Here is a 23,961-nt window from a genome sequence, read left to right on the forward strand (position 1 = left end):
TGCTTACAGTCCCTCACTAACATTAGCAGAGCAACAAAAGACCATCTGTCCGGTTCTGATCCAGAGTCCAGCCCAGACGAGGAAAACGAAGACGTTTATGGATTTGTTTGTCTGCAGGTGGAAGATCAGAAAGGGGCGGAGCCGGAAGCTCACAGCCCGCCCAGTTTTCTACGTAACAAAAAGGCTCTTTATCAAACTGCATTGTTTTCGTCTGCTCCTAATTTGAGATGATTTGAATATAGAAACACTCAGAAATGCAAATTTAATCTAATTTTTCTTTATGTCTACAATCGTGAGAAAAACGCTACAAGAACGTGTTTAGTAAAGCAAAAAACATGATTTTCGTTGGAGTGGGTCTTTAAAGTGTTTTTTTGTAATTAAATTTGAATTATTTAATAAAAGACTGATACTAGCTTTAGCCTTAATTTAAATCAAAATTTAAATCATTAAAAAAAACTGTTTAATCCCAACATTTCCATGTGTTGGTTTTGTTTAAAAATGTGACAGTTAATCGATTGGCTTGATGCTGTTTAAACCGCAGACAGAGTTTTGCAGATGGGGGGGAGGGAAGGAGTGTGAGCCGTGGACGGCGTCCCGCTTTGGCGCCCTGGTGGTTTCGTCTCCTCCTGCCTGACGGCCTGAACTCGCTCTGGTTTCATGCTTTCCTCCCACCGAAGCCAATCTGCTCCCTCAGAGGCTCCATCACTCTCCTCATCCGTCCTCATGCTGATGAAGATGCTGATGAAGATGCATGCAAAGTCCCCAAAGCTGCCTTTGGGTCCCGACCAGGACTTCTGGAGTCGAACACAGAATGACGCACGGCAGGAAGTGACAGGAACACGCCGCTCATCTTTGTCTGACGCCTTTGTCACCTCGCGGTAGAAATCCTCTGAAAACCACCGAGGATGTTTCGGGAACACAAAGGAGTCACGAAGAGACCCGTAGGACCGGTTCAGATCCAAATGTTGCTTAAATCCGGTGCAGCTGGAAACGTTTTCAGATCCGCCATTCTCCAAGTGACTGTGTGCTGGTGTCCTCTTCCCTCCTCCTGCCTTTGTGTGCTGTGGTCCAAGTTGGTGTGTGTTGGAGTGTGCGTTTGCATTCATGCGGTGGCACTCTGCACTGCCCCCCACACCCCACGGAGAAGCTGGATTAACCGATTGCTCTGCACGCTGCTCAGCCATCCCTCGCTTTTCCACCACCACCACCATAACCGCCCCAGCTGCCGTGGCAGCAGCCCATCCCATCACTCGGGTGGATCACCTCCCCCTCCTCCTTGCGTCTTTGTGGTTTTTTATAGAGTTTTGGCAGGAAGTTGACGGCACGGCGTTCTTTGTGGATGTTATCGGTCCGCTTCGACCATCTGACAGCAGCGGCGTGTTTTCTATGCGGCGGTCCTGACAGGAGCCCCCATGTTACAGCATCTCCAGCCAAAACCCATTGTTGTTTTACTGAGTTGCATTTAACCCTTGTGCTATCTTGTGGGGTTACCACAAGATAGCACACTCCCCACTCCCAACGTTAACGTGCCTCAGAGGCACGTTAACGTTGGGAGTGGGGTCATCTGGACAAGATAGCACAAGGGTTAAAGGCAAAGAAGAAGCCAGCAGGGTTCCTGCAGGAATGTGCAGTTAACACTTGAAAAAGGTTAAAACTATCTTTCAGACTCTATAAGTTGGGATGTTATCGTGTCGCTTTGGGGGATTCCTGTGTTTGGAGAGCTAAAGGTAGAAGCGTGAACGTGAGGCTCTGAAGGGCTGCGGCGGGAAACCGAAGAGACTTTCTGCAGGTTTTAACATGGCAGCTGGCTCTGTTTGAGTCTGTCTGAAGGTGTTTTCTCTTGCAGAGGTCAGTTGATCTGAACATCTGAACTGTAATTTTTGGTAGAATCTTGGCCTAAATCCATGCAGGGACACGTGCAACGCAGCTGTACTCGTCTGAGCGTGGACAGATGGCGGGATTTTCCTTCAACGCCGGTGCAGAAGGATGGAGGTCATGTGACTTTTCAAGTCCTGATGTCAAATAGAGCAGAACAGGAAATGACATAAGCGCAGACAAATCTGTGATTTTATTTGAAAGCCGAGTCGATTCCGTCTGTTAGCACCGACGTGCAGAAACACGCGTGCACGTTTTATCCATGCAGGAAGTACCCGCTGGCTCCAAGAAGCCAGAACCCCACAGACTTCTGTAGAGAAATGAACAGCCGTTCTTCCGTCTTAATGTTCATCAGAAGAACCATTCTTGATCTCATACCTTTTTTCCCCCAAACATGTTCTTGATAATCGTCTTTTAAAAAAAAAAACTTTTTCTCAACTGAAAATTATTCAAGGTACAAACTGACCAATCAGATGCTTCAGAAAAGTAGGTGTCCCGTGGTGACCTTTCGAAGCGTTTGAGCATTCAGTGGAAGGGGTGTGGCCTTCCAGCATGCTCACTCGTGATTGGAGCGAGCGGTCGCCATAGAAACGGACCGATCACGGCTGACTGAGAACATCTGGCTCTGGACGTGGCGACGGACGTATCGCAGGAAAAATGGCGACTGAAGTGACTTCATTTGGTTGGAGCCGGAAGTCCAGTCCAGTTCTACATACAGTCAATGCTCCGCCCACAAACCGCTGCATGGGACGAAGGCTGAAGGCGATGCATTAGGGTGCAGACTCATCACTGACACAGACACACACAAAATATTCACAGCAGCCCAGCGAGTCACGTGACCTCCATCCTCGTTTTATCGATCCCGCCCCTTCACGTCGACGTGAACTCGTGTTTGTTCACAATAAAGTTGTGTTGACTCTCGGTTGTGCGGGTGGGGGGGTCCAGTTTACTGCTGTAGTTTCTGTGCGGCCTCAGGAGAGCATGCCCACCTGCTTTCACGTCTCACTAGCGCTTATCAAGGAGATGACCCCGTGTGGGGAAGAGGATGATGCTGCAAGGCCTCATGGGAGATTGACCTGTCTTCCTGCAGAAAGGGGGGGGATTCATTCTTTGTTTTCTCCCTGCAGCTCCTCATCTGTCCACCGGTCACGCGCTTCTTCTTTGGCCGCCGGGAGCCTTTCCACAAGCTCCTGATCCAGGGGGACTCGGCGGGCCGGCTTTCCCTGTGGAGCGTCCCCGACGCCACGCCCAGTCGGACTGCTGCCACCTGTACAGGTGACACCCCCCCCCCCCGCTTCTCTGAACCACAAACGAGTCGCACGGACCGCCAGCCTACACTCAAGGGATGCTGTTCACACACGTGAAGTCATCAGTGTGCAGCATCCTGATTACTCTGGACTTATTCAGGTTTATACCATGGTCCGGGTGAATACTCCATTCTGATTGGCTGCTGGGTGTGGTTACCCACACTGATAACCACACGCCTAAAAACCTTTTGGTGACATAACTTAAATGTTCTGTATCACTACGCTGGCCTCTTTAAAGCAAACTTTAGCTTCATCACAGCTTAACCTTATAATTATAATAACGCAATTTATTCATCAGTTAGTGAAGATGGTTAAAGATCTACAATTATGTCACTTCACTTTCCCCAAACAGTGATTCAGGATTTTTCTAATGAAAATAATCTGAATATATTTTAGATAATTAATCTACATGTGCTATGTTGATATCCAAAATAGAGTTTTGTCTATTCTACATAATTTTTTAAGTAATTCATCTTTGTCATGTGATTTGTTGATGCTTAAGTATTCATAATGTGTTGATAAGGCATAGATATCTGATCAAAGTTATGAACCGGATAATGATAAATCATGTAAAGAGTGGAAAAAAAGTGATCCAAACCGAAATAATAACAAGAATAAAAGACTAAAAACTGCTTGAATAGTTATTTATTTTGTAAGTGACCCTGGTTTAAGCGGGTTAATAGCAGACAAAGTGTGAATCATCAGAATTATCGCACTTCTTGCGTTAATTAAACCTTACTTGTTCTTAAAGTTGATTTCCGGAGCGAAGTGTCCGTTTAAGTGAGCAGGCAGAAGTCTGAGGAGATGAGGTGTGAATGTTTCTAAACCCTAATCCTTCCATACGTGTTTGCTGCTCAGAGCTGCAGGTGTCGTCCACCATCAGCCTGCAGGAGGCGTTCGATAAGCTGAAGCCCGTCTCCGCGGGCATCATCGACCAGCTCAGCGTCCTGCCGGGCAAAGAAGAACCCATCAAGGTGAAAACACAGGAGGCTTGAAGCAGCTTCCTCTCTGTCACGTTGCGTTTATGCATAAAAAGACGACGAGGCAGCAGTTCTTCTCTTTATAAAACAGCTTTTGCAGTTAAGCTCTAGAATAAACAACGTGGGCTTTGGCTCCCCCTACAGGTGACCGCCAGCGTGTACATCCCCTCGCAGGGCCGGCTGGTGTGCGGCAGGGAAGACGGCAGCATCATCCTGGTTCCCGCCACTCAGACCGCCATCGTGCAGCTGCTGCAGGGCGAGCACATGCTGCGCAGAGGTGAAGCTGTCACAACACAGCCGCTGGAACATCTGCGGTTTAAAATTAGTTCTAGAAAGTCGCAAATTTACCGCAGTATCACCAGGGGTGCACATGCACTCCAAAGAGGAAGCCCGACAGGTGAGAGATGGCACACCTAGGGTTTTGTGGAGGGAGTCAGGCTCCATCGAACAATCGTCTCAAACAAACATAAAGACGGAGGCTGATCGCCAAAGAGGTTTGTGTGAAAGTGGCTGCAGGAGATCAGCCGGCTTCAAACAAAGGATGAACGCATGCAGATGTGGGGCAGAGAATGCGGTGAAAATAAAACACTCCCATGATGAACTTTAAAAAAAAAAAGTAATTTTGCTGAAGAAGCTGTTCTTTATTTCATTTGTTTCTGATTTGCTGATCGTTATTAAAAAAATAAAAAGGATATTTAGTTGTATTTCCCCTTTTCTGTTGAAATTATCTTCACCAGCGAGCATGACCTGGTCGAAAATATTAAAAGATGAAAAGGGTTTCACTCTACATAAAAGCTTCAAATGATAAAAACTTTTATCAGTTTGACAAATTTAAAATTCCTGTCCACGATGACGCCAAGGTTGGTGGCTGTGGGCCTCACGTGGTGCTGAACGGGCTCCAAGTCAAGATTGGCCCTGTGTCCAAATATCATGACCTCAGTTTTTTCCTCGTTAAGTTTTCAAAAGTCCTGAGCCAACCAAACTCTGACGTCCCCCAGGCGGTTAAATAAGCGTGTCAGGGGGCTTCTTCCATTATTTTTAACAATGGGCACGTACAGTTGGCAGTCATCTGCATAAAAATGATATGACAAGCCATGTTTCTTAAAAAAAAAAAGCTAAAGGAAGCAGTTATAAATAAAAGAGCACAGTCTGCACATTTATGGAAGCGAGGATTCCTATGTGGTTGTGCTTCTAATCCGTTTGATTTAGGAACATTTAGGAAAAGCTGCAGCGAGTTAAAAAACTAGTGAAAGAAGCTCAGAAACTGCTGCTCTCATGAAGGATCCGCGCACACATCTTCATCATCATCATCATCATCATCCTGCGGTCCTCCTCTGTTCTGCAGGTTGGCCCCCCCACCGCACGCTGCGAGGTCATCGGAACAAGGTGACCTGCGTCCTCTACCCGTACCAGGTCTCGGCGCGCTACGACCAGCGCTCTCTGGTGTCTGGAGGGGTGGACTTCTCCGTCATCGTGTGGGACATTTTCACCGGAGAGATGAAGCACATCTTCTGTGTCCACGGAGGGGAGATCACGCAGCTCATCGTCCCCCCCGAAAACTGCAGCGTAAGCGACTTGGGACATTCATTCCGTCTCTCCTGCAGCGTTTTTCAGTGTCGTCACCGTGGAAACAGCTGGAATACCTTCTCGTTATTGTGGAGCCCACTTCATTTAAAATTAACGTTAAGGAAAAGTCCAACCTCTCAGAGTCTGGAATGAGCCAAAGCCGGTTTCCGGGTTTTTGGGTTAATCCCTTTGTGTTGTCGATCTCTGACCTGCAACAGACGAGCTTTAATGAAGATGCTGGATGCACAAAGACTTTCTGATTCCTTTCATAAAAGTGGGTGGAGCCTGAAGTGAAGGCCTGCAGCTTTGAGAGTGAAGGCCTGAAGGGGTGGGGCCTCTGCTCAGCATCCAGCTGGCGGCAGACCCTCCACCCCTCTGCGGTGAGAGGCTGAAAGCACAATGTGACCACAGACATGTCTGCACCCAAAAACACTCAGCTTGATTCTTACCCACTATGCAAGAGAAGCCCCACAGAAAAGCATCACAGGCTGCTGTCAGGATGAGGACCTGTTCCCCTCTGGAAACAGGAACATCCAGAATACTGTTGGACCGCTCTCTCTGCTCATGAAGGTTGTGTTAGACAGATGCTACTGTTACAAACGGGGGCTATGAATCTTCTGACGCGGGAGGTGTATATTTGTATAAACCCCTTTTGCAATCGAGGCTAAACGCTGCGTTTGCATCCATCTCTTGCTCGTCTCCTGCAGACCCGCGTGCAGCACTGCGTCTGTTCCGTGGCCAGCGACCACTCCGTCGGGCTGCTCAGCCTCCGGGAGAGGAAGTGCATCATGCTGGCCTCGCGACACCTTTTCCCCATCCAAGTCATCAAGTGGCGTCCGGCTGACGACTACCTGGTGGTGGGGTGCTCCGATGGTTCCGTCTACGTCTGGCAGATGGACACAGGTGAGGAGAGGGTGACGGTTATCTAACGTTCTTCTGCTTCTAGCTTTCAGCAATGAAAGGGTCTGTTCTTCTGTGGGGTTGTCATGGTGACACAGATACTGATAACTCTTCGCTGTAATGTGTTGCTGTCTTATATATAACCCATCATTTGGATTTGGACACAGCTTATTTAAGCTACTAAAGTAAAAAACAATACGAAAGCAAGATAACGAACTCACTCACTGGTTGAATACTATAAATCCCTCAACCATTGTTTTCCTGTTTCTCTTTCTTTATTCTAGCATCTTCCTCATCTTTATTCTTTATTCATTTGGATTGCAGCTTTCTGCTGTGAGCTCCACAAAGAAGGAAAGTGGAATGATGGCCGTTTTGAATGTGCACTTTGAAAAGCTATAACTTGTTAGTAGAGGAGACAGTTTGTGTCAGATCAGGAAGAGTTTTTCATTTTCTCCGGGATGCGTTTTGTTCTTTTCTGCCATGAACTATTTTACTGCTTCCAAAAGCTCATAATAATAAACATCGTGACGCCATTCTGTTCAGTAAAAAAGTAAGAATCTTCCTATTCTTCCAGAAACGTCCTGCGTTTATCTTTATACTCTGAATTTAACCATTTTGACCATGATGGTAACAGTCTGCAGCACATCAAATCTGTATCTGTGTCCCGGCATTGGGCGTAACCTGCGCACACTGCCACATTACTTTTATTATTATTTATTATTATTTATTTTTAATACCCTCTGGTGGTTGGAGTGTGATTTAAGATGGAAAAAATAAGGAAATGAGGCACAGTATATAGAAAATATGATGAGACACAAAGAGCCGCATGCGTGTTCGCCACCCCTACACTATGGCATATGGACGGGCAAGGCGGGAATTGAACCTGCAATATTCCGATCGGGGTTGACCGCTCTGCCCCATTACCTGAGCTACCCCCATTATGAAGTACATAATGATTAGTAACAATTAGGACTGTCCCATTATCGCGTCCGCCGTGAGTAATCAACCACAGCTGCAGAGCAGGAGTGAACCGTGTCTCCTCTGTGGGATCCAGGAGCGCTGGATCGCTGCGTGATGGGAATCACCGCCGTGGAGATCCTGAACGCCTGTGATGAGCTGGCCCCCGCCACCGTGGACGCCCTGAGCCACCCGGCGGTCAACTTGAAGCAGGCCATGACTCGCCGCAGCCTGGCGGCCCTGAAGAACATGGCCCAGCACAAACTGCAGACGCTGGCCACCAACCTGCTGGCTGCAGACAATGCAGATAAGGTAACCACAGCCGGGTCACACGCTCCACCACACGCTCAGCAGCTGGGATTAGAACCGCCACAAAGCTGAACGACTTAGATCATCTAAACACATAAATATGGATTCATGACACAACACAGCAACTGTGACAATAATTCCATTTGGGGTAAATCTGGAAGAAAGACTCCTGGTTTTTCTCTGTTAAATGCAGCTTTTATTTTGAAGTCAGAGACTGTTTCCTCTCTGGCATTTTTCTGCCAAAAGAAACATTTTAAAAATGTTTGTTTTTGGTCAACTTTGCTAGCTTGAAAGTTTGAATTTAGCAGTCGGTGCAGAAAATAGCAGCTGGATTTTTGACTTGACGTGTGTCAGGATTTAGTCTGTTGTGGTGGACTGAATCCAGGGGTTTTTCAAAATAAAACTTCCTTCAGAACCAAATTATAAATAAAAACAGAAACCTGTAGGGCATTTTTTCCCCCTCTGCCCGTTACCAACTATCCCATGGACCGGTACCAATTTGGAGCCCGGGGGTTAGCGACCAAAGGTTTAAACCATGACCAATGAGTTTCAGTGGCGTTTGTCCTGATCACATGACGGCACGTTTCTATTCCAGAGCCATGTCTGCTGTTGACTCCAACTCTGTTTCATTGTTTTCTTCTTCCATGAGGGTTTTGGGTAAAGTCAACATCAGGTTTTCTCCTGGTTTCTGTCAGACTTGGATGGATCCGTGATCCACGGGTGAAAAATCTCATCTTCCTTCAATTATGTTGTCTTTTGTCACTCTTTGAACAAAAAAGGTAGAACACACCTGCAGACGAAGACACAAAGGTCATCTTGATCCGATAACCGGCTCAAGCCGGAGACCAATTAAAAGGCTGCTGGAGACAAATGAAAGGTCTGCGTGTGTGTGTGTGTGTGTGTGTGTGTGTGTGTGGTCGTATTAGGACACTGTCTGGTGTATTCACTGACTCAACATAACACATACACCTTATTAGGCCTTTTGGAGAGTCCTAATAGGCAGCATGTTTCATTCTAGACTCCTGGTTTGGTTGAGGGCCGCTGTGTGAATGAAGGGCAGTGAAAAGTTCAGGTCAGACGTCACCTGGTGGCAGTCAGGTTGATGGATGGATTTTGATTTTTGTTTTTGTTTAAAATGGTTTATTTCAAACAATCAAATAAGAATAATACACACAAACAATACAGTCATCAGTTATACATTCATACAATGACGAATCAAACTTAGGATAAAATTAAATATTGCTTGAAAGGGGGTGGAAGGAAGCGAACTTATAGAATCCCCCCCCCCGTTCTACTGTATCCATTTTATTACATGATTTATCAAAGCTACACCTTTGATCATTTGAGCTGTCTAACTATATCAGACCAGATAATGATAAATCATGTAATAATATGGTTACGGTTATCAGAGCTGCACAGTGGCGCAGTGGTTAGCACTCTAGCCTCACAGCAAGAAGGCCCCTGGTTCAAGTCCCGGCTGGGGGACCGGAACCAGAACATCAATGGGGACCTTTCTGTGTGGAGTTTGCATGTTCTCCCCGTGCATGCGTGGGTTCTCTCCGGGATCTCTGGCTTCCTCCCATCGTCCAAAAACATGCTTCATAGGTTAAATGGTTAATCTAAATTGTCCATAGGTGTGACTGTGCTTGGGTGTGTGGTATGTGTGGCCCTGTGACAGACTGGCGACCTGTCCAGGATGCCCCCTGCCTTTGCCCACAAGTGGCCGGGATAGGCTCCAGCAGCCGTGTGACCCTGAAAGGGAACAAACGGATTAGAAGATGAATGAAATAACTATATCAGACAGAATTAAGAATCCTGAAATATATAATAATAAATATATAACATCAATAAAGCACATGACAAAGATGAATTACTTAAATTATTATGTAAAAAATAACTTTTAGAATGCAGATCAAATGCAGATCAGTTATCCAAAATATATGTGCGACTGTGGTTATGTGTGATGAGTCCGCTTAAAAATTGAAAGGAATCAAATCTGCATCAACCGTGAAGTCAAAGGAAAATAAACTTTTAAGTCACTTGAAGATGGTTGTTTAGCCACACGCGTCCGTGAAACCCGGAAGTGGAATATGTCACATGGATGGATGGATGGATTCTCTCAGCTACACCTTTGATCACTAGAGCTGTAAAGTTTGGAAAGATTTGAACAATCTTTTATTCTGAAAAAAGTTGGTTTTGAAAATCAACAGGATTCTGTTGGTTACATTTGAGTCACTTGAGCACTAAAAGTAGTCCGGCGGCGTGCTACATGAGAAAAGTTGTATGTGGACCGTTTCCTTGCAAACGGATAAGGGATCAGTGCAGGAACAGAAGAAAAGATGGAAGAACGGGCGACGAATTCAAGACAAAGAAAAAAACAACAGTAGGCCAAAAGGAGTCCTGCTCAAAATATGGATTTATTGTAACGTTTTATTTCCAACACGGAGGCTGTTTACATAGGACTCCCAACATTCATTGGTAGAATATGTTCCACTGCTGTTCTCTGTTGTTGTTGTTACTATTATTAAAAGATTTGTTTTTTGTGACGATCAGAGGTTTTTATTCTTTTTAAAATCAGACAAAAATTAAGCATCCACGGCAACCCCCACCCCTTTCCACCGGGCCGCGGTAAAATCCCCATCAGCCAAATTAAGGTTGAGGATCTATATCCTGCTTTTCTTAAACCTTTCAGCGTGAACTTTATGCACATTTATGATCATATATGACCTTTGGCACACTAAAGAACCATTTTTTGGATTTAATTTTAGTCATGTTTGCAATTCATTTTCCAACCCGGAAGTAAGACGACTCGATCTCTGAGGCCCCGCCTTTCTCTCAATGTGGGCTCCACCCATTTCATGACATCAGCATAGTCGGCCTCAGCAGCGTGTCTGAGTTTCTCCTACGAAAACAAACAAACATCTAAACTTTTACAAAGATGGATGTGCAGATTGTTCATATAAAAGGAAAGCGTTTAGCCGATCACTGCCAGCTCCACTGAGAAATTGGGCGTGTCTGTTACCCTGGGGGCGGGGCCGGCAGCACAGACTCTTCCTGGAAGGGGCGGTTCCTCACTTTGTGACATCACAAAGTGAGGACCCACTTGTTTTCCTGGATTGGGAGGGGCTGGTGCTCAGAGAGCAGGATTTAGAGGAATACTTTTCAGTATAATTCACTTAAAAGCTCCAAAAGCTGCTTTTGCATGATATAGACCCTTCAAGCCCCGTGTCACACACCTGTCAGTCACACAAACCTGCAAGTATTTAGTGTTGGAATAGATAATCGGCTTTAAAATGGTTTGAAAATGAAAAAGCATTTCTAGTATTGACTTGTATTTTTAATTATTCTACAGAAATGCTTCCATAGGTAATGACTGCCTGATAGGCGTGGCGTGTTGTTTTTGTCTAAGCCAGCTCTTGGCTGAACCAATGTCTGCCTTTCAGGCTCAGATGGTCTGATTTGTTGTGGCAGATCAAACTCCGCCCACATGGTGCACGCCGACGCTGAAAACAAACACCGTCAATTATTCAGTGTTTGAACTGCGTTTGGTTCAGCTGCTGCTACAGTTTGACTTTTACAGGTTCACTTAGAAGCCATTGCCCCCCCCCAGTTTTCTTGCGGGGCTTTCAGCTGTTAACCTTTGTGCTGTTCTCTTTTCTCCCTCTGCTATAACTGCTGTAATCACAGCTCTTTACTGAAAATGCACACGGGCCCTGCAATCTGTGCAGCGGCGCGGCGGTTCTGTCAGGTTCTCTTTTCTTCTCTCCACGCCTCTGACATTTCTTTCCCTCATCAACCCTCACCGTGCCTCGCAACACCTTTGTGCTCTCCCCGCTGTGAGTAATGACGGATAATGACCATGAAATGTCAGACTATAAACCCAAACAATTCTCCCTTTCAGGCCCAGCCCTCCAGCACTGTGTTTACCGCTGACGCTGGTTTGATTCCTCCGTTCATGTGTGACTTTGAGTTTGTCCTCTGAGCCTGATCACTGATCTGTGAACAGATCTGAGCCTGCAGGGGAGCGGAGGCAGACTGCACACAGTGTTTGGAGATCCGTTTGGTCCAATCAGGACGGGTTCTGCTCCGCTCCCTCCTACCGATGCGATTCTGCTGTTCAGATCAAAACATTTCGGTGTCTTTGGCCTGGAAGTTTCAGGTTGAGGCAACGGTCTGACTGCCTAAAGAAACGGATCATGTGAGTGTTGGTGACAGGAAATGGTGTCACATCAGTTTCCTGGAGGCCAGAAATACTGATATTATTTTTGAATGATTCTAAGCCAGATTTCTTTTTGTTAAAGTCCCTCTCCGATCATCCTCTGATCTATTGTCAAAGCTTTTCCAGTGGTCTTTCTGTAGTTTTTAGCTAAAATCCAAAAACCTGTATCGTTTTCTGCGACATTGTTTCTGCGGAGCGGCAGCAGTTCATTCCAAATTCACCTCTGACCAGCTCAGACCAGGAAAACAAAGACCTTCATGGATCTGTTGGTCTGCAGGTGGACGATCAGAAAGGGGCGGAGCAGGGAGCTTGTGGCTCCGCCCACTGTATTTTCTACTATCCTTTTTTAAATAACATTTCTTCGTCTGCTCCAGATTCACAACAATTTAAACAAAGAAATACTCAGAAATGCAGTTTTAAATGTTCTCTTTCCATGTCTTCTATCATCAGAAAAATGCCACAAAAACCTGTTAAAATCAGCAAAAACACCATTTTCATGGGAGTGGGTCTATAATGTCTGTCTGGACTCGGCAATGTTGATTCAGCTGTAACATTCACTGCTTACATTCTTATTAAACCCTCATTTTTTTACTTAATGTTCATTAATTCTTTATTTTGAACTATTTATACATAATTTATGTTGCATATTTTAAAAGATTTGGGGATTTGGGGAATTGGATTGTAAACTTGCAGGAACAAAATAAGAAGTTGTCCAAACTTTTAAAGACATAATCTTGGAATGGGGTTTTGTGGCTTCCTGTAACGTGGCTGTTCACCTTTAGATGGCAGTGTCTCTCTACTGAAACCACACATGCAGATCTGCAGGGGCTCCTGTTGAAGTTCAGGCAGAAAAGCTGTGATGAAGATGAAGATGAAGAGCACATTTTCCTCACATCGCAGAACCCATTTCAGCTGGACGTGCCACAGCGCTCGCAGGCCGAGCTTCTGAACACGGAGAGAAGCGGCGACCTTCTGCTCCGTTCACTAGCGGATGACGACGATGTCGCTTCACTAAAACCCTCAAACCTTTTCTGGTACCTGGTCTGCCTGATGAGACATTAGTCTTCAGATTACAGAATCTACTTTAGACTCACCGTAGATCAGTCCAGTGTAGATCTGATCCACCCGAAAACAGCTGTTTGCGATTCCAGCCGGACAAACTGCAAAGCGGAAGCAAACTTTTATCTTGGCACAAAACTGCGATCTTGGTCTGGTTGTGTCTTGTGAAGAAATAAAGGTGTTCATGAGCTAAACGGTGAGCTACAGCAGCCTGATGGACGCACAAAGAACGATGGGAAATGGTGTGACCTTCACTTCATTCACATTAGTGTTGGACAGATTCTCAGCTGAATAAAGGCTGAAGTTGATCCACTTCACATAGATGAACATGACAGCTGCTTGCATAGAAGTCACCGGCTCCTTTTAGTGTTTGTAGCAGTGAAAGTTGGTACCTTTTCCCATAAATAATAAATAACATCCTCTTAGGAATTTACCAAATGCCTCTGATGGTTTTTCAGGTCTTCACTATAATGGCAGAGACTTTATCTCCTCTCACAGAACTTTAAAGACGACAAACGTAGTCTCACACTGTTCTGTTTTCGTTCTTCCAGTCAGGAATTGAGAGAAAAGTGATGCACTGCAGTGAGAGGTCCATGACTTCAGACTAAACTTTAGGGATTTTAGACAAATATGAGGTTGTGTGAAGGTGGAATAGATGACAAGTGACATGCAATTGCAGCAAATTGTAGTTTGGAACTAATGTGGGTTTGTACAGCATTCATTTCATGTCCAGTTTTCTCTGTACTTTGTGTCTCACAACAGTGTAACACAATCTTCACAGATATCTTTGTGTCTCCACGAAACCAGATGACAACGGTTTGAGACTCGGTCAACAACTTTGCAACTATTTTAAGACTTGTTAAAACACAAAAGCGTAGGCATGCGATTCCCTGATATCATTGAGAATCCCTCTCCAAGGTTCTGAAACATCCTCCTGAAGTCTCCTGTGATTGTTGGCACAGTCAGAGAAATGACAGCTAAAGGATTGTGGGAGCAGCCAAACTCCCTTCGTCTTCGTTTTTTACCGCCTTTCAAACATTTGCTTCAAGGTTTAATGGCTTTTAAAAGTTTGAAAGTTCTCACGCCTATTATTAATATGAACTATTCATACCGATATGAAAAGTAATTCTGTTTCCATAATTATTGGACTTGTTCAGTCATCATCTCTGCAGGGAAACCATGAAAAGATGGCTTCCATACTTTTCTGCCCACTGACCGGCCTTCATTACTGTTTGATCAACACACTTTGAAACCCTTCTTTTTCAGGGTAACTTGCCAAAATATTCCCACAACTCACTGGTGGTCCAAGCGATGAAGACCAACGTGACGGATCCTGACATGCACGTGCTCTTCTTCGACGTGGAGGCCATGATCATCCAGCTTCTGACGGAGGAGGCGCAGAGACCAAACCCAACCCTGGTGTCTCCTGAAACTCTGCAAAAGAGTCAGGCCGGAGCCGACAAGGGCGGGTCCTTCCTGGCAAACAAAATCTTCAAACAGGTATGACTGTGGGCGGAGCAGCCGCTAACCGCCACCTCAACCGTAGCTGTCCTAACAGCAAATTCTCTGTCACTAACCAGGTGAAGGAGACCATGAAGGAGACCATCAAGGAGCACCTGTTAGATGAAGATGATGAGGAAGAGGAGGAGATGAGGAGGCGTGAGGAGAAGTCTAAGTCATTGAGCTTGCTGGAGTACAACCTGACCATGGACACGGCCAAGCTCTTTATGTCCTGCCTCCACGCCTGGGGTCTCAACGAACAGCTGGATGGCATCTGCCTGGAGCGACTGGGCATGCTCAGACCGCACTGTCCCATCTCCTTTGGCTTGATTTCCAGAGGAGGTCACATGTCCCTCATGCTGCCCACTTTCAAGGTAGCTGCTCATCTTCTTCTCAGCAAATGGTTTGAAGGCCAGACCAGAGGAACTCCGGTCCTGGAGGCCGGTGTCCTGCTGGTTCTTCAGATGTCCCTGCTCTGCCAGCTGCTGACCCCCCGGGTCAGGGGTGTTTTAGCGAGTAGAGGCTGCAAGGGCGGAGTCACAGGAGAACCAGCAGCACACTGACCCCCTCCCACCTGCGGTCTAGACGCCTCTCAAGGTCACGGCATGGTGTGGATCAGATCAACAGCTCTCTTCATCTGCCTCCTTCCAGGAGTCTTTGTTGCGTCAGTTGTCCCTGGCGACTGGCAGGAAGCTGACCCTATCAGATATTGTGGGTAAGGGGGCGTACGGCCTGTCCAGGGCAGTGACCACGCAGCACCTCCTGTCTGTCATCTCGCTGGCCAACACCCTGATGGGCATGACCAACGCCACGTTTGTTGGAGAGCACATGAAAAAAGCCCCAGTGAGGTAAGAAGCGCCGACACTCAGTCTGACCTTCAGTGAACGCGTTCATGTCAGCCGTGTAGAAAGCTGCGCATCTGCAGGTTCAGCAGGCAGAGAGACCCTCACCTCATCTCCCATCGGAGGTTTCTGCTGGAAAAACGACGCCAAACCCGTCCACAGAATCCGATCGGCCCGCCTTCCCCGCAGAGCTTCAGCGGCAGAGGCTGTCTGTGCGGTGTGTGTGTGTTAACTTTGTGCGTTTGCAGCCGGTGGTGGGGCCGTGAAAGGTTTACCTCAGAGGTTGAGGTCCTGCAGCTGAAACACCAGCCCAACATTTCATCAGCCTGCTTCAAGGATGGAGCTGCCCGATGCGTGCGAATCAGAGATGAGCAGACACAAAAACAAGAAACAAGGTTGTGGAAAGTTCGATCGTTTCCCTGAAGTTTAAGAAGCTCCTCCTTAATTGGCTTAGTGTGTCTTTTTTATAGATTAAAGTGCTTAAACAGGTTACTAATCTGCACTAAGCGTCTGTTTTTGGCTTATCCTCTGTTAAGCTCAACCTTCTAATGCGTTTAAAGTCAGTTCAGCGCGGCGCAAAGCTCACCGTCTAGTGTTTGGCTTAAAGTTTTACATCCACAGCAGATCCAGGGCTTCTTTGCATCATGCAGCATACACATGCAGACACATTAGTCGCATCAATAAACTTGAGATTTGTTTTCCTTTTTTCTAAGTTTAAACTAGAAACCTCCAAGCTGCATGAGCCCCAAATATATTCCCATCAGAAAAATGAAACCAAAACAAATGTTTAGACTCAAAATGACTTTTTCTTCACTCAAAATGATCGAGTTTCCACTTCCACGTCTGCTCCAGGTCTGAAGGTAACCTTGGCTTGTTGTTTGTGGTGCAGCATTTCCTTTTCACACTAGTGAAGATGTTGCGTCTTTGTGTGGTAATTACATTCTCGCCCCAAAAGATTTCTAGAAGCTCAAGAGCTCGTTCTGGTTTTTGTATTTTTATGTGATGCTCCAAATAGGACTGCAGGGACTCTTCTAGGATAAAGCCACGTTACTGCGTGGGCCTCTGCATTGTCCTCCCTAAAGTTATCAAGCTACGTCCTCACCGGCTACGCGAGAAGAAATTCTCCGTCTTGTCATTGGTTTTGTTGTTTGTGTTCTGACAGAGACAAAAGAATCAAATGTTGTAGACACAAGTTTAGGACTTGTGATCTTTGATGAGCAGTAATTTATTTAGATGTTGATATCAGACCAGATTCTGGCTCCTGTCAACCGTCGTCCATTGGATCGGCAGGTTTTGTTTGTAATGTTTAAACGGTTGGATTTGGTTGTGGTGGAAGAACTCCATGAAAGCCCTTCACAAACACCGCAGCGGCGTCCGTCCGTCTGGACACACGCCCCACGTTTCTGCTCTGTTTCCTGTTCAGCCTCCAGACCAGAAGCTGTGAATATTTGACGCTGTTTTGGTTGTTGGTTTTTTCATGTCCACATCTGAAATTCATTCGGAGGAGAAGGTCTTTCTGTGTGTGGGAGTTGAAAACGAACTGGAACTTTGGTGTTAGGTTTTCATCGCAGCATCCAGACGGTTTCCTTCACTAACGAGCTCCTCGTGAGGCGCATCCGAGCTCCGTGAAGGAAACCACTTCTGACCCTAACTCTTTTTAGAATATTCACGGCCTGCACTGAAACTTTATTTAACAGGTTTGTCAACCTTTTTCTCTGATAGTTTATGCAGCACAGCTTTGCAGATAACACAAAGAAAAAGTTCCAATTAAATTAAGGGTTAAGGGCCTTCGAAGTATGCAGTATCACTTTTTAATGCCTTCCGCGAAGTGCGCTTGTACCATGGTCACTTACAAAAGAAATAAATAGTAACCAGTTTTTAGTCTTTAATTCTTGTTTTTTTCCAATTTGGATCGATTAACAAATAGTGACCAGAACTTATTTTTTCCACCGTGTGGTTATCCTGTGGTATGTCACTTTTTAATGCACACCCAGCAGCCAATCAGAATCGAGTATTCACCCGGTCCGTGGTATAAATCTAGTTAATTAATTCACCACAAACCTGCATGAGTTCTTGTTTACAATTAGAGAAAAGAAACAAAAATACAATCATATCTTATTTACTGCAGTGTTAAATCTTAAAGTGGTTTCATGTCACAGAGGTCATTTTTTACATGTCAAAAGCTGTTCCGACCTGAAAGGTATCTCTGTTCTGAAGGATGATAAATGCAAAGGATTGGCACAGAAAATGCAGCTAAAGAGAAAAAAACTAAATTTAACAGAACAGATGAGATGTGAAGCCATTTAGCTTCTGTTCATTTTTCTGGATCTGGTTCTGTTTCTTCTGCTCTGCAGCCGTTTTTTTGCTCGTGTGTCTGGAAAGCTATCCCTGAAATGAATAGCATAATGGAACAGGTGCAAACCTTTCTGAGAGTGAAGCATGACTAACACAGCCTCTATCTTAGGCCTTTTGTGGCTTCCAATGTGGGAATGAAAGCGACACTTTGGCCCCGGTGCACCTTTAGGAGACCCGCCGTTCCGTCCCGGTTCCATTGGACGTCATTGTTTTGTGACCAGCGTTGGAACCTTTTTCCATTTTGATGAACGTGTCTGTGTTTCATCGATCACCCTATTGACTGTAGAGTTGAAAGTTTGAGAGTCTGAAGGTTCAGACGCCTCTGGTTTGTCAGTCTTCCAGTAGAACTTGATGAGCCGGAGCCCGACGAGCACGCCGTCCGTCGTTGGCGAGCCCTCCCGCTCCCCGTGAACGCCGCCCGTCTCTCCTTCACTTTGGCGCTTGGCCTCTGTGTGTTTGCGCTGACCCTCCTCTCTCCTCCCTGCCCCTTTTTAAATATTTGATGCCTCCCTCGTCTTTGTGATTCCCCCTCCAGGCCTCCCAGACCAGGAGGAACCCCGGAGAGTCCTCGGAGGACGCCCGCCGCCCCCGCCCAGCCCTCCAACCCGGCGCTACAGGCCCAGATCAAACAAGGTAACTACAAAAGGAGGGAGAGCTCATTTTGAATGCTCTTGGGGCCCAACAGATAGGGATGAAGGGGGTGGGGGTGGGAGGGTTGATCATGCAGCCCACTGGCAATAAGCCCCACGGAGGGTTCAAGAGAATAAACCAAACGCATCACAGGAGGAAGCTGCTGTTGTTTCCCGGGTCAGCGGCTCTTCAAAGCGCCGTTCTGGTGTTTGACATGGGGTTGCAGTTTATGGACTTTAAACCTTTGAACGCAGCGAGCGGCGTGTCACGAGGACAGGAGGCCTTGCCTCCTGTCCTCGTGACACGCCGCTCGCTCCGGCGTTGTCAGCTCGTCCAGTTTACCCCCAGAATGTGGGCTTTCAGGCTCCTTTGGTCCAGAGAATCCAACTCTTGTTGAAATGACGGACGGCCCCAAAAACATCAAATGTTCCTTTGTGGTTCTGCTTCTCTGCTGGGTCCACACTTGAGTGACACACACACACTTAAATCCAAACGAGTGGCTCTGGTTGGTTTTGGGAAGCTGGGTCCACGTTGGAGATGTGGCTCGCTCAGACCGGTGTTTACCTGAAGCTCTTCAATCTGAGCTCAGGGAACCGGGACGTCTCTGCTGCCTTCAGAGGACAGGTGTCCAAATGCAGGCCTCAGGCTCGCTGTGCTGCTCGTCCTCTGACCAATCCTGGTGACTGTCATCACACCTGATAATCATCAGCAGGTAGGACTGGGGTATTTGTACAGGTGAGACTCACTCCGATCATCTATGGATCCACCGGCGAAGCCTTCATAGTGGTCTGTGATGCTGTCATGTTTGCCAAAATCCAAAAACTTGTCGTTTTCTTGAAGCGGCAGGAGTTTCTCAGAAATTCACCTCTGAGTTGTGGGCCGGACCGTTGGCGTGGAGCAGGGAACTGGTGGCGTATTTTCTATGCAGCAAATAAGATCTTTTTCAAACTGCATTTTCTATCTGCTGCTGATTGGAAAGAATTTTAACTAGAAGAAGCTGCGGGGTTGATGCTATATTGCAGATGAAAATGAAAATTAAAGGGTAATTATAATAATATAAAAATAAATAAAGAAATGATCCAACTTAACTATTAATAAATTGAAAACAGCACAATAACAAAAAATATATTTGGGAAAAATGCCAGAGCCGGGTATCGAACCAGCGAGCTCGTGCACCAAGGATTCCCCATGTATTTCAATGGAGGCTTAAATCCTGGAATATCTGGAAAAGTTCAAGGATTTGAAGGAGCAAAAGTCACAGCAGGAAAAAGCTGAAAGAGCTGAACATTTGAATAGTTGAATGGTTAAAATAAATGAAACATTGTAGGAGGAGTTAAGCGACAAAAAATGGAGGAAGATACTAGAATAAAGAAAGAGAAACAGGAAAACAATGAGGAAATGGGTAGAAATGTGGTTTTAATTTTAAATTTTTGGATATATATGGCTCCCATCATTAGAGAAATGCCACAATAACATGTTAAAAACACCATTGTCATGGGAGGGGGGCTGAGGAAACAGTGCAGCGTAGTGTCGCACGCTGAAGAGCGTCGGATCGCCTGCTGGAATGGAGCATCGTCGTCATTTCAGGACGAGTCATGTGATCGCGTGGACCAATCACGTCCACGTACCACCGAGGCAGGTGTGAGGGGCGTGTCAGGCTGGAGGCAGCCAGGTAACGGAACCTGAAAGGGGAGTTTCAGCTCCACATCCAGAACAGCTGCAGGAGTGAGTTGCAGGTTCGAGTCTGTGGGGGACGTAAACCCCCAGCCATGGAGGATGTTGGAGGGGAAAAAGAGAGCTCCCTTAAAGCAGACGGTTCCCTGCCCGCCTCAGAAGCGTGTTCTCCCGGCGGTTTCAGGAGCATCGCTCCCCCAGACCCGGAGCTGGAAATGAAAGGAGGCATGCGAGTAGATTCTGCTCAGCGAGGGCTAAAACGCAGTCGTGTTGAGTCTTTCTTTGGGGCCAGGAAGCGGCTCTGCTTCACTGTAGGGGGATGTTTTAACCAGCTGTCACCATCTGCCCGCTCCACAGCCACACGCCACCGCCCACCCCACCCCTAACAAGCCGCAAACGCGCACACGCCGCATAAGTGGCACCCTCGGGCGCTGGGCGGAGGCGGGGGTTCTTGGTGCTTTTGTCACGCCTTAATGGAGGCCAAGCATGACAAGCGTGCGGACTTATTCATACCACACGCCTATTCAGCCGCGTTCAGGGGGAACGCTGGGCCGTGACCTCTGCTCAGCCGGCCGCTCCTTGGCTGCGTGTGCGACGGGCTTTGTGCAGGAGAGCGCCATTGACCCCGCCCCCCTGTCTCCTTTCACATGGAAATGAATGAGGAGGCCCCTCTAATATAGTGCCAAACGGCCAGATTAGAAAGGCGAGCAGGAGTTTTCCAACTGCGTCCACGCCGAGGCAGAAATCTGCTTTCTCTGCCTTTCCCCCAGGAGCGTTTGCAACAATGGCTACTTTATCTGCAGCTTAGTGTTTTCTGCTTGCTGTTTGACGGAGGTTGTCGGCGCTAAAAGGAACACTCGAGATGTGATAAAACTGAGCTTTTCTGCAGGATTATGAATATTTCATGAAAGAATGATTCCTTCCCACTGCAGTTGCTAAAGTGTTATTACCTGGTCGCATTCAGGGCAGCAGGCTGCACACTGCTGCTCTCATTATTATATCATCTCTTCTGATGTCATCATCCCGCCTTTGGCTGACGGGGCTTCTGGTTGGATAGTTGGTGTCAGTCGGCAGTGGAAGGTTTGAGGACGCCCTTCTTTATCTCGTTCCTGTAACAGCCTACATGTTTCAGTTTGACTCCCATCGTCCTTAACTTCTCTTTATACCATGGTCCGGGTGAATACTTGATTCTGATTGGCTGCTGGGTGTGTATCACAAAGTCAAACCCCACAGTGATAACCGCACGCCTAAAAAAGTAGTTCTGGTCACATATCTTAAATGTTCCGTATCACTGCTCTGCTTCTTTAAAACAAACTCTATCTTCATCATCTGGACAGAAACAAGCGGTTAGATGTGAACTTTCTCTCTGATCTGATGCTTTATTTAACACATCGTGATCATCAGCGTAGATTTTGCTTTCCTTTGCCGCTTCAGTCGAGGTCCACGCCGGCTGAGCTGGCAAAGGGGCAGCGCCACGCAGCAAATAGTCCGCTTTTTGGGAAAAAAGGGATCCATATTGGAAAACTAAGAAGAATAAAGGACTAAAAACTGGTTACTATTTATTTCTTTTGAAAGTGACCACGGTATAAGCGGGTTATTGGCCTTCGAAGTGTGCATCATCGGAAATTAACGCACAAAGCCTGAACCGGCCTCCACGTTGTGCGTTCATTTCTGACAATGCGCACTTCGTTGCCCGTTATCCATTACTTATGGAATAACAAACACAATTTTTTATTGAAAAGCCAAACGACGTGATGGGAAGGTGATTTATGTACGGAGGTGGAAAGAAATAATCTCTGGACGCTCATAGAATCAGCGTGAAAGGCTCGGTAAAAATTTGATCCTCATTTTGAGAACTTCAGTTTTATATTGATGAGCTTCTGCCCTCCTTCCTGGCTGCGTTCTACAGCCACAGCAAAGTTCAGTGTATTTTTATTTATTTTTTTAAGTCCTCAGTGTGAAGGAGTTTTTTAAATGTGGCTTTAGTTTCTCTGTTCTTCATCGTTGGCTGATGGAACAGTTTTGGTGCGCGTGTGCTTCCTCTGTGCTGACATTTGGTTTTCTTTAAAGAATAAAGATGTTTTTTTTTCACAGTAAAACACACCAAACACCCATTTGTTTGTTTGTTTGTTTGTTTGTTTTTTTGTCACACCAACTCTTTTCACAAACCAGATTGGTTCAGACCATCGGCAGAATCGGAGAGCTGGACAGAGAGCCGGATGTCATCCATATAAAACGGTTTACTTTCTGGTTCCAACCAAACGACTTCAATTCACTCGCTGTCTTTTCGCCATGCGGCAGTCGCCACGCCGGAACCGAAAATCGTCTGCAAACGGGGGTTGGTCCGAGTCGGTCTGAGTTTCTTTGGCTCTCTCCAATCAGGAGTGAGCTTGCTAAAGGCCACACCCCTACCAATTGAAAGCGAAATCAAACATTCTGAATGTAAGACAAGAGGCCACCTATTTTTGTGGAGGCGTCTGATTGGTCAGTTTATAACCTGAATAATACAAACTACAGAAAAATATTTAAAAAATAAGGATTATTAAGAACATGGTAACAGATCAAGAACTGTTATTCTGACCAATAGAACGACTGAGGTACAGCTCTTTTTTTTGGCTTCTTGAAGCCAGTGGGGACTTCCTGTTTGAACCACCAGGGGGGAGGGGCCTCTCAGTCCAGTTCTCATATACAGTCAGTGGTTCAGACTTTTGTCTTCACTGCATTATCTTTTGGTTTTCGTCTCGTTTACGTTCTGAATCAGTGCCTGTCATGATTCCTGCTTCTGTTCTTTGTTTTCTTCTCAAATGTTTTTTTCTCTCTGCTCCAGTGATGTTTGTTCATCTTTTTTACGTCACTTCCTGCATATTTATCTTAGGTTTTTGTTCTTGTCAGCTCTTGCAGATAGTTCTCATCTGTATTTTCATCTTCCTTGGTGAAGGTCTTGAATGTTTTGTTGTGTCCAAATGTGAATAGTTTACTGCTTTTTTGTGCATTTCCTTCGTTTCTGTGACATTCCTCCTGCATGTGCTTCCGTTTGGAAAAGGTTGGTTGTTGGACGTGACGCTTGTCCACCTGCGGGTTTGTTGGAGTCAAGCGTAAAGCGGAAGAGGTTGTGAGTGAAGGGATGTTTGTGAAAGAAAGCCCCTCTGTGTCTGCGCTGAAACTCGCCAAAGTGAAATGTGTGGCTTTTTGAATCCCTCCTTTGGTTTGAGCTCCTTTCTTTTCCTCTGCCTGACTGTCGTCTCCTCATTCACGGTGGGATTGTGTCACTCTAACCTGTTCTTTCTTCTTGACTATTTCTCTCCTTTTCTTTACAAGCTGCTCTAGCTGCCAACACCAGCACTGCTGCCACTGCTGGGGCTCTGGGGGCTCCTGGGGGCCTTTCTCAGGGGGCCCCTGGCTCCCCAAGCCCCCACCCAGCTTCTCATAACATCCCCTCAGTCAATGAAGGTACACGCTGATCTGTAGGGAAAGACATAGCAGACATATTTAGATTTTTTTCTCCTAACTGGAGGATTTTCTGCTCCTGAGATCTTCTTTACTCCTCGCTCCGTTTTGTCTTTTCTCCTCTCCTTTAGTCCTTCCAAATCATTGTCTTCTGAACACACTTAGATTTATTTGTTCAGCCTTGTTGTTTGTCCTCATAATTCCTCCCAGCTCTCTGCTCCCCCCTATCCACCAGCCTTCCCCTCCCTCCCGGATCTCCTTGTTTCTCCTCTCTTGCATCAGTCATGTTTAGTTTTCTGCCTCCAGTCTTTGTCCTTTTTTTCTTCCTCCTGCAATGTTGT

At 46.2% G+C, this 23,961-nt stretch overlaps 1 protein-coding gene across 5 annotated transcripts in view; it reads left to right on the top strand.

Annotated features, from left to right (window-relative positions):
- The window catches only part of wdr7 (WD repeat domain 7), a 104,008-nt gene that overhangs the window by 13,966 nt on the left and 66,081 nt on the right, over positions 1 to 23,961 (top strand). For 3 of the 5 annotated variants that reach the window (XM_023961066.2, XM_023961068.2, XM_023961067.2), the window contains 11 exons: positions 3,003 to 3,150; positions 4,041 to 4,156; positions 4,307 to 4,439; positions 5,508 to 5,728; positions 6,436 to 6,631; positions 7,683 to 7,897; positions 14,439 to 14,672; positions 14,753 to 15,046; positions 15,324 to 15,520; positions 18,405 to 18,502; positions 23,492 to 23,623. In XM_023961066.2, the coding sequence (XP_023816834.1) occupies positions 3,003 to 3,150; positions 4,041 to 4,156; positions 4,307 to 4,439; positions 5,508 to 5,728; positions 6,436 to 6,631; positions 7,683 to 7,897; positions 14,439 to 14,672; positions 14,753 to 15,046; positions 15,324 to 15,520; positions 18,405 to 18,502; positions 23,492 to 23,623 (1,984 nt within the window). The remainder of the gene's footprint in view (positions 1 to 3,002; positions 3,151 to 4,040; positions 4,157 to 4,306; positions 4,440 to 5,507; positions 5,729 to 6,435; positions 6,632 to 7,682; positions 7,898 to 14,438; positions 14,673 to 14,752; positions 15,047 to 15,323; positions 15,521 to 18,404; positions 18,503 to 23,491; positions 23,624 to 23,961) is intronic. The other 2 variants (XM_023961069.2, XM_023961071.2) reach the window with 1 other exon arrangement.

Source organism: Oryzias latipes, chromosome 12 (assembly GCF_053564925.1).
Source record: "Oryzias latipes strain Hd-rR chromosome 12, Olatipes_Hd-rR_3.1".
Classification (NCBI taxonomy): domain Eukaryota; kingdom Metazoa; phylum Chordata; class Actinopteri; order Beloniformes; family Adrianichthyidae; genus Oryzias; species Oryzias latipes.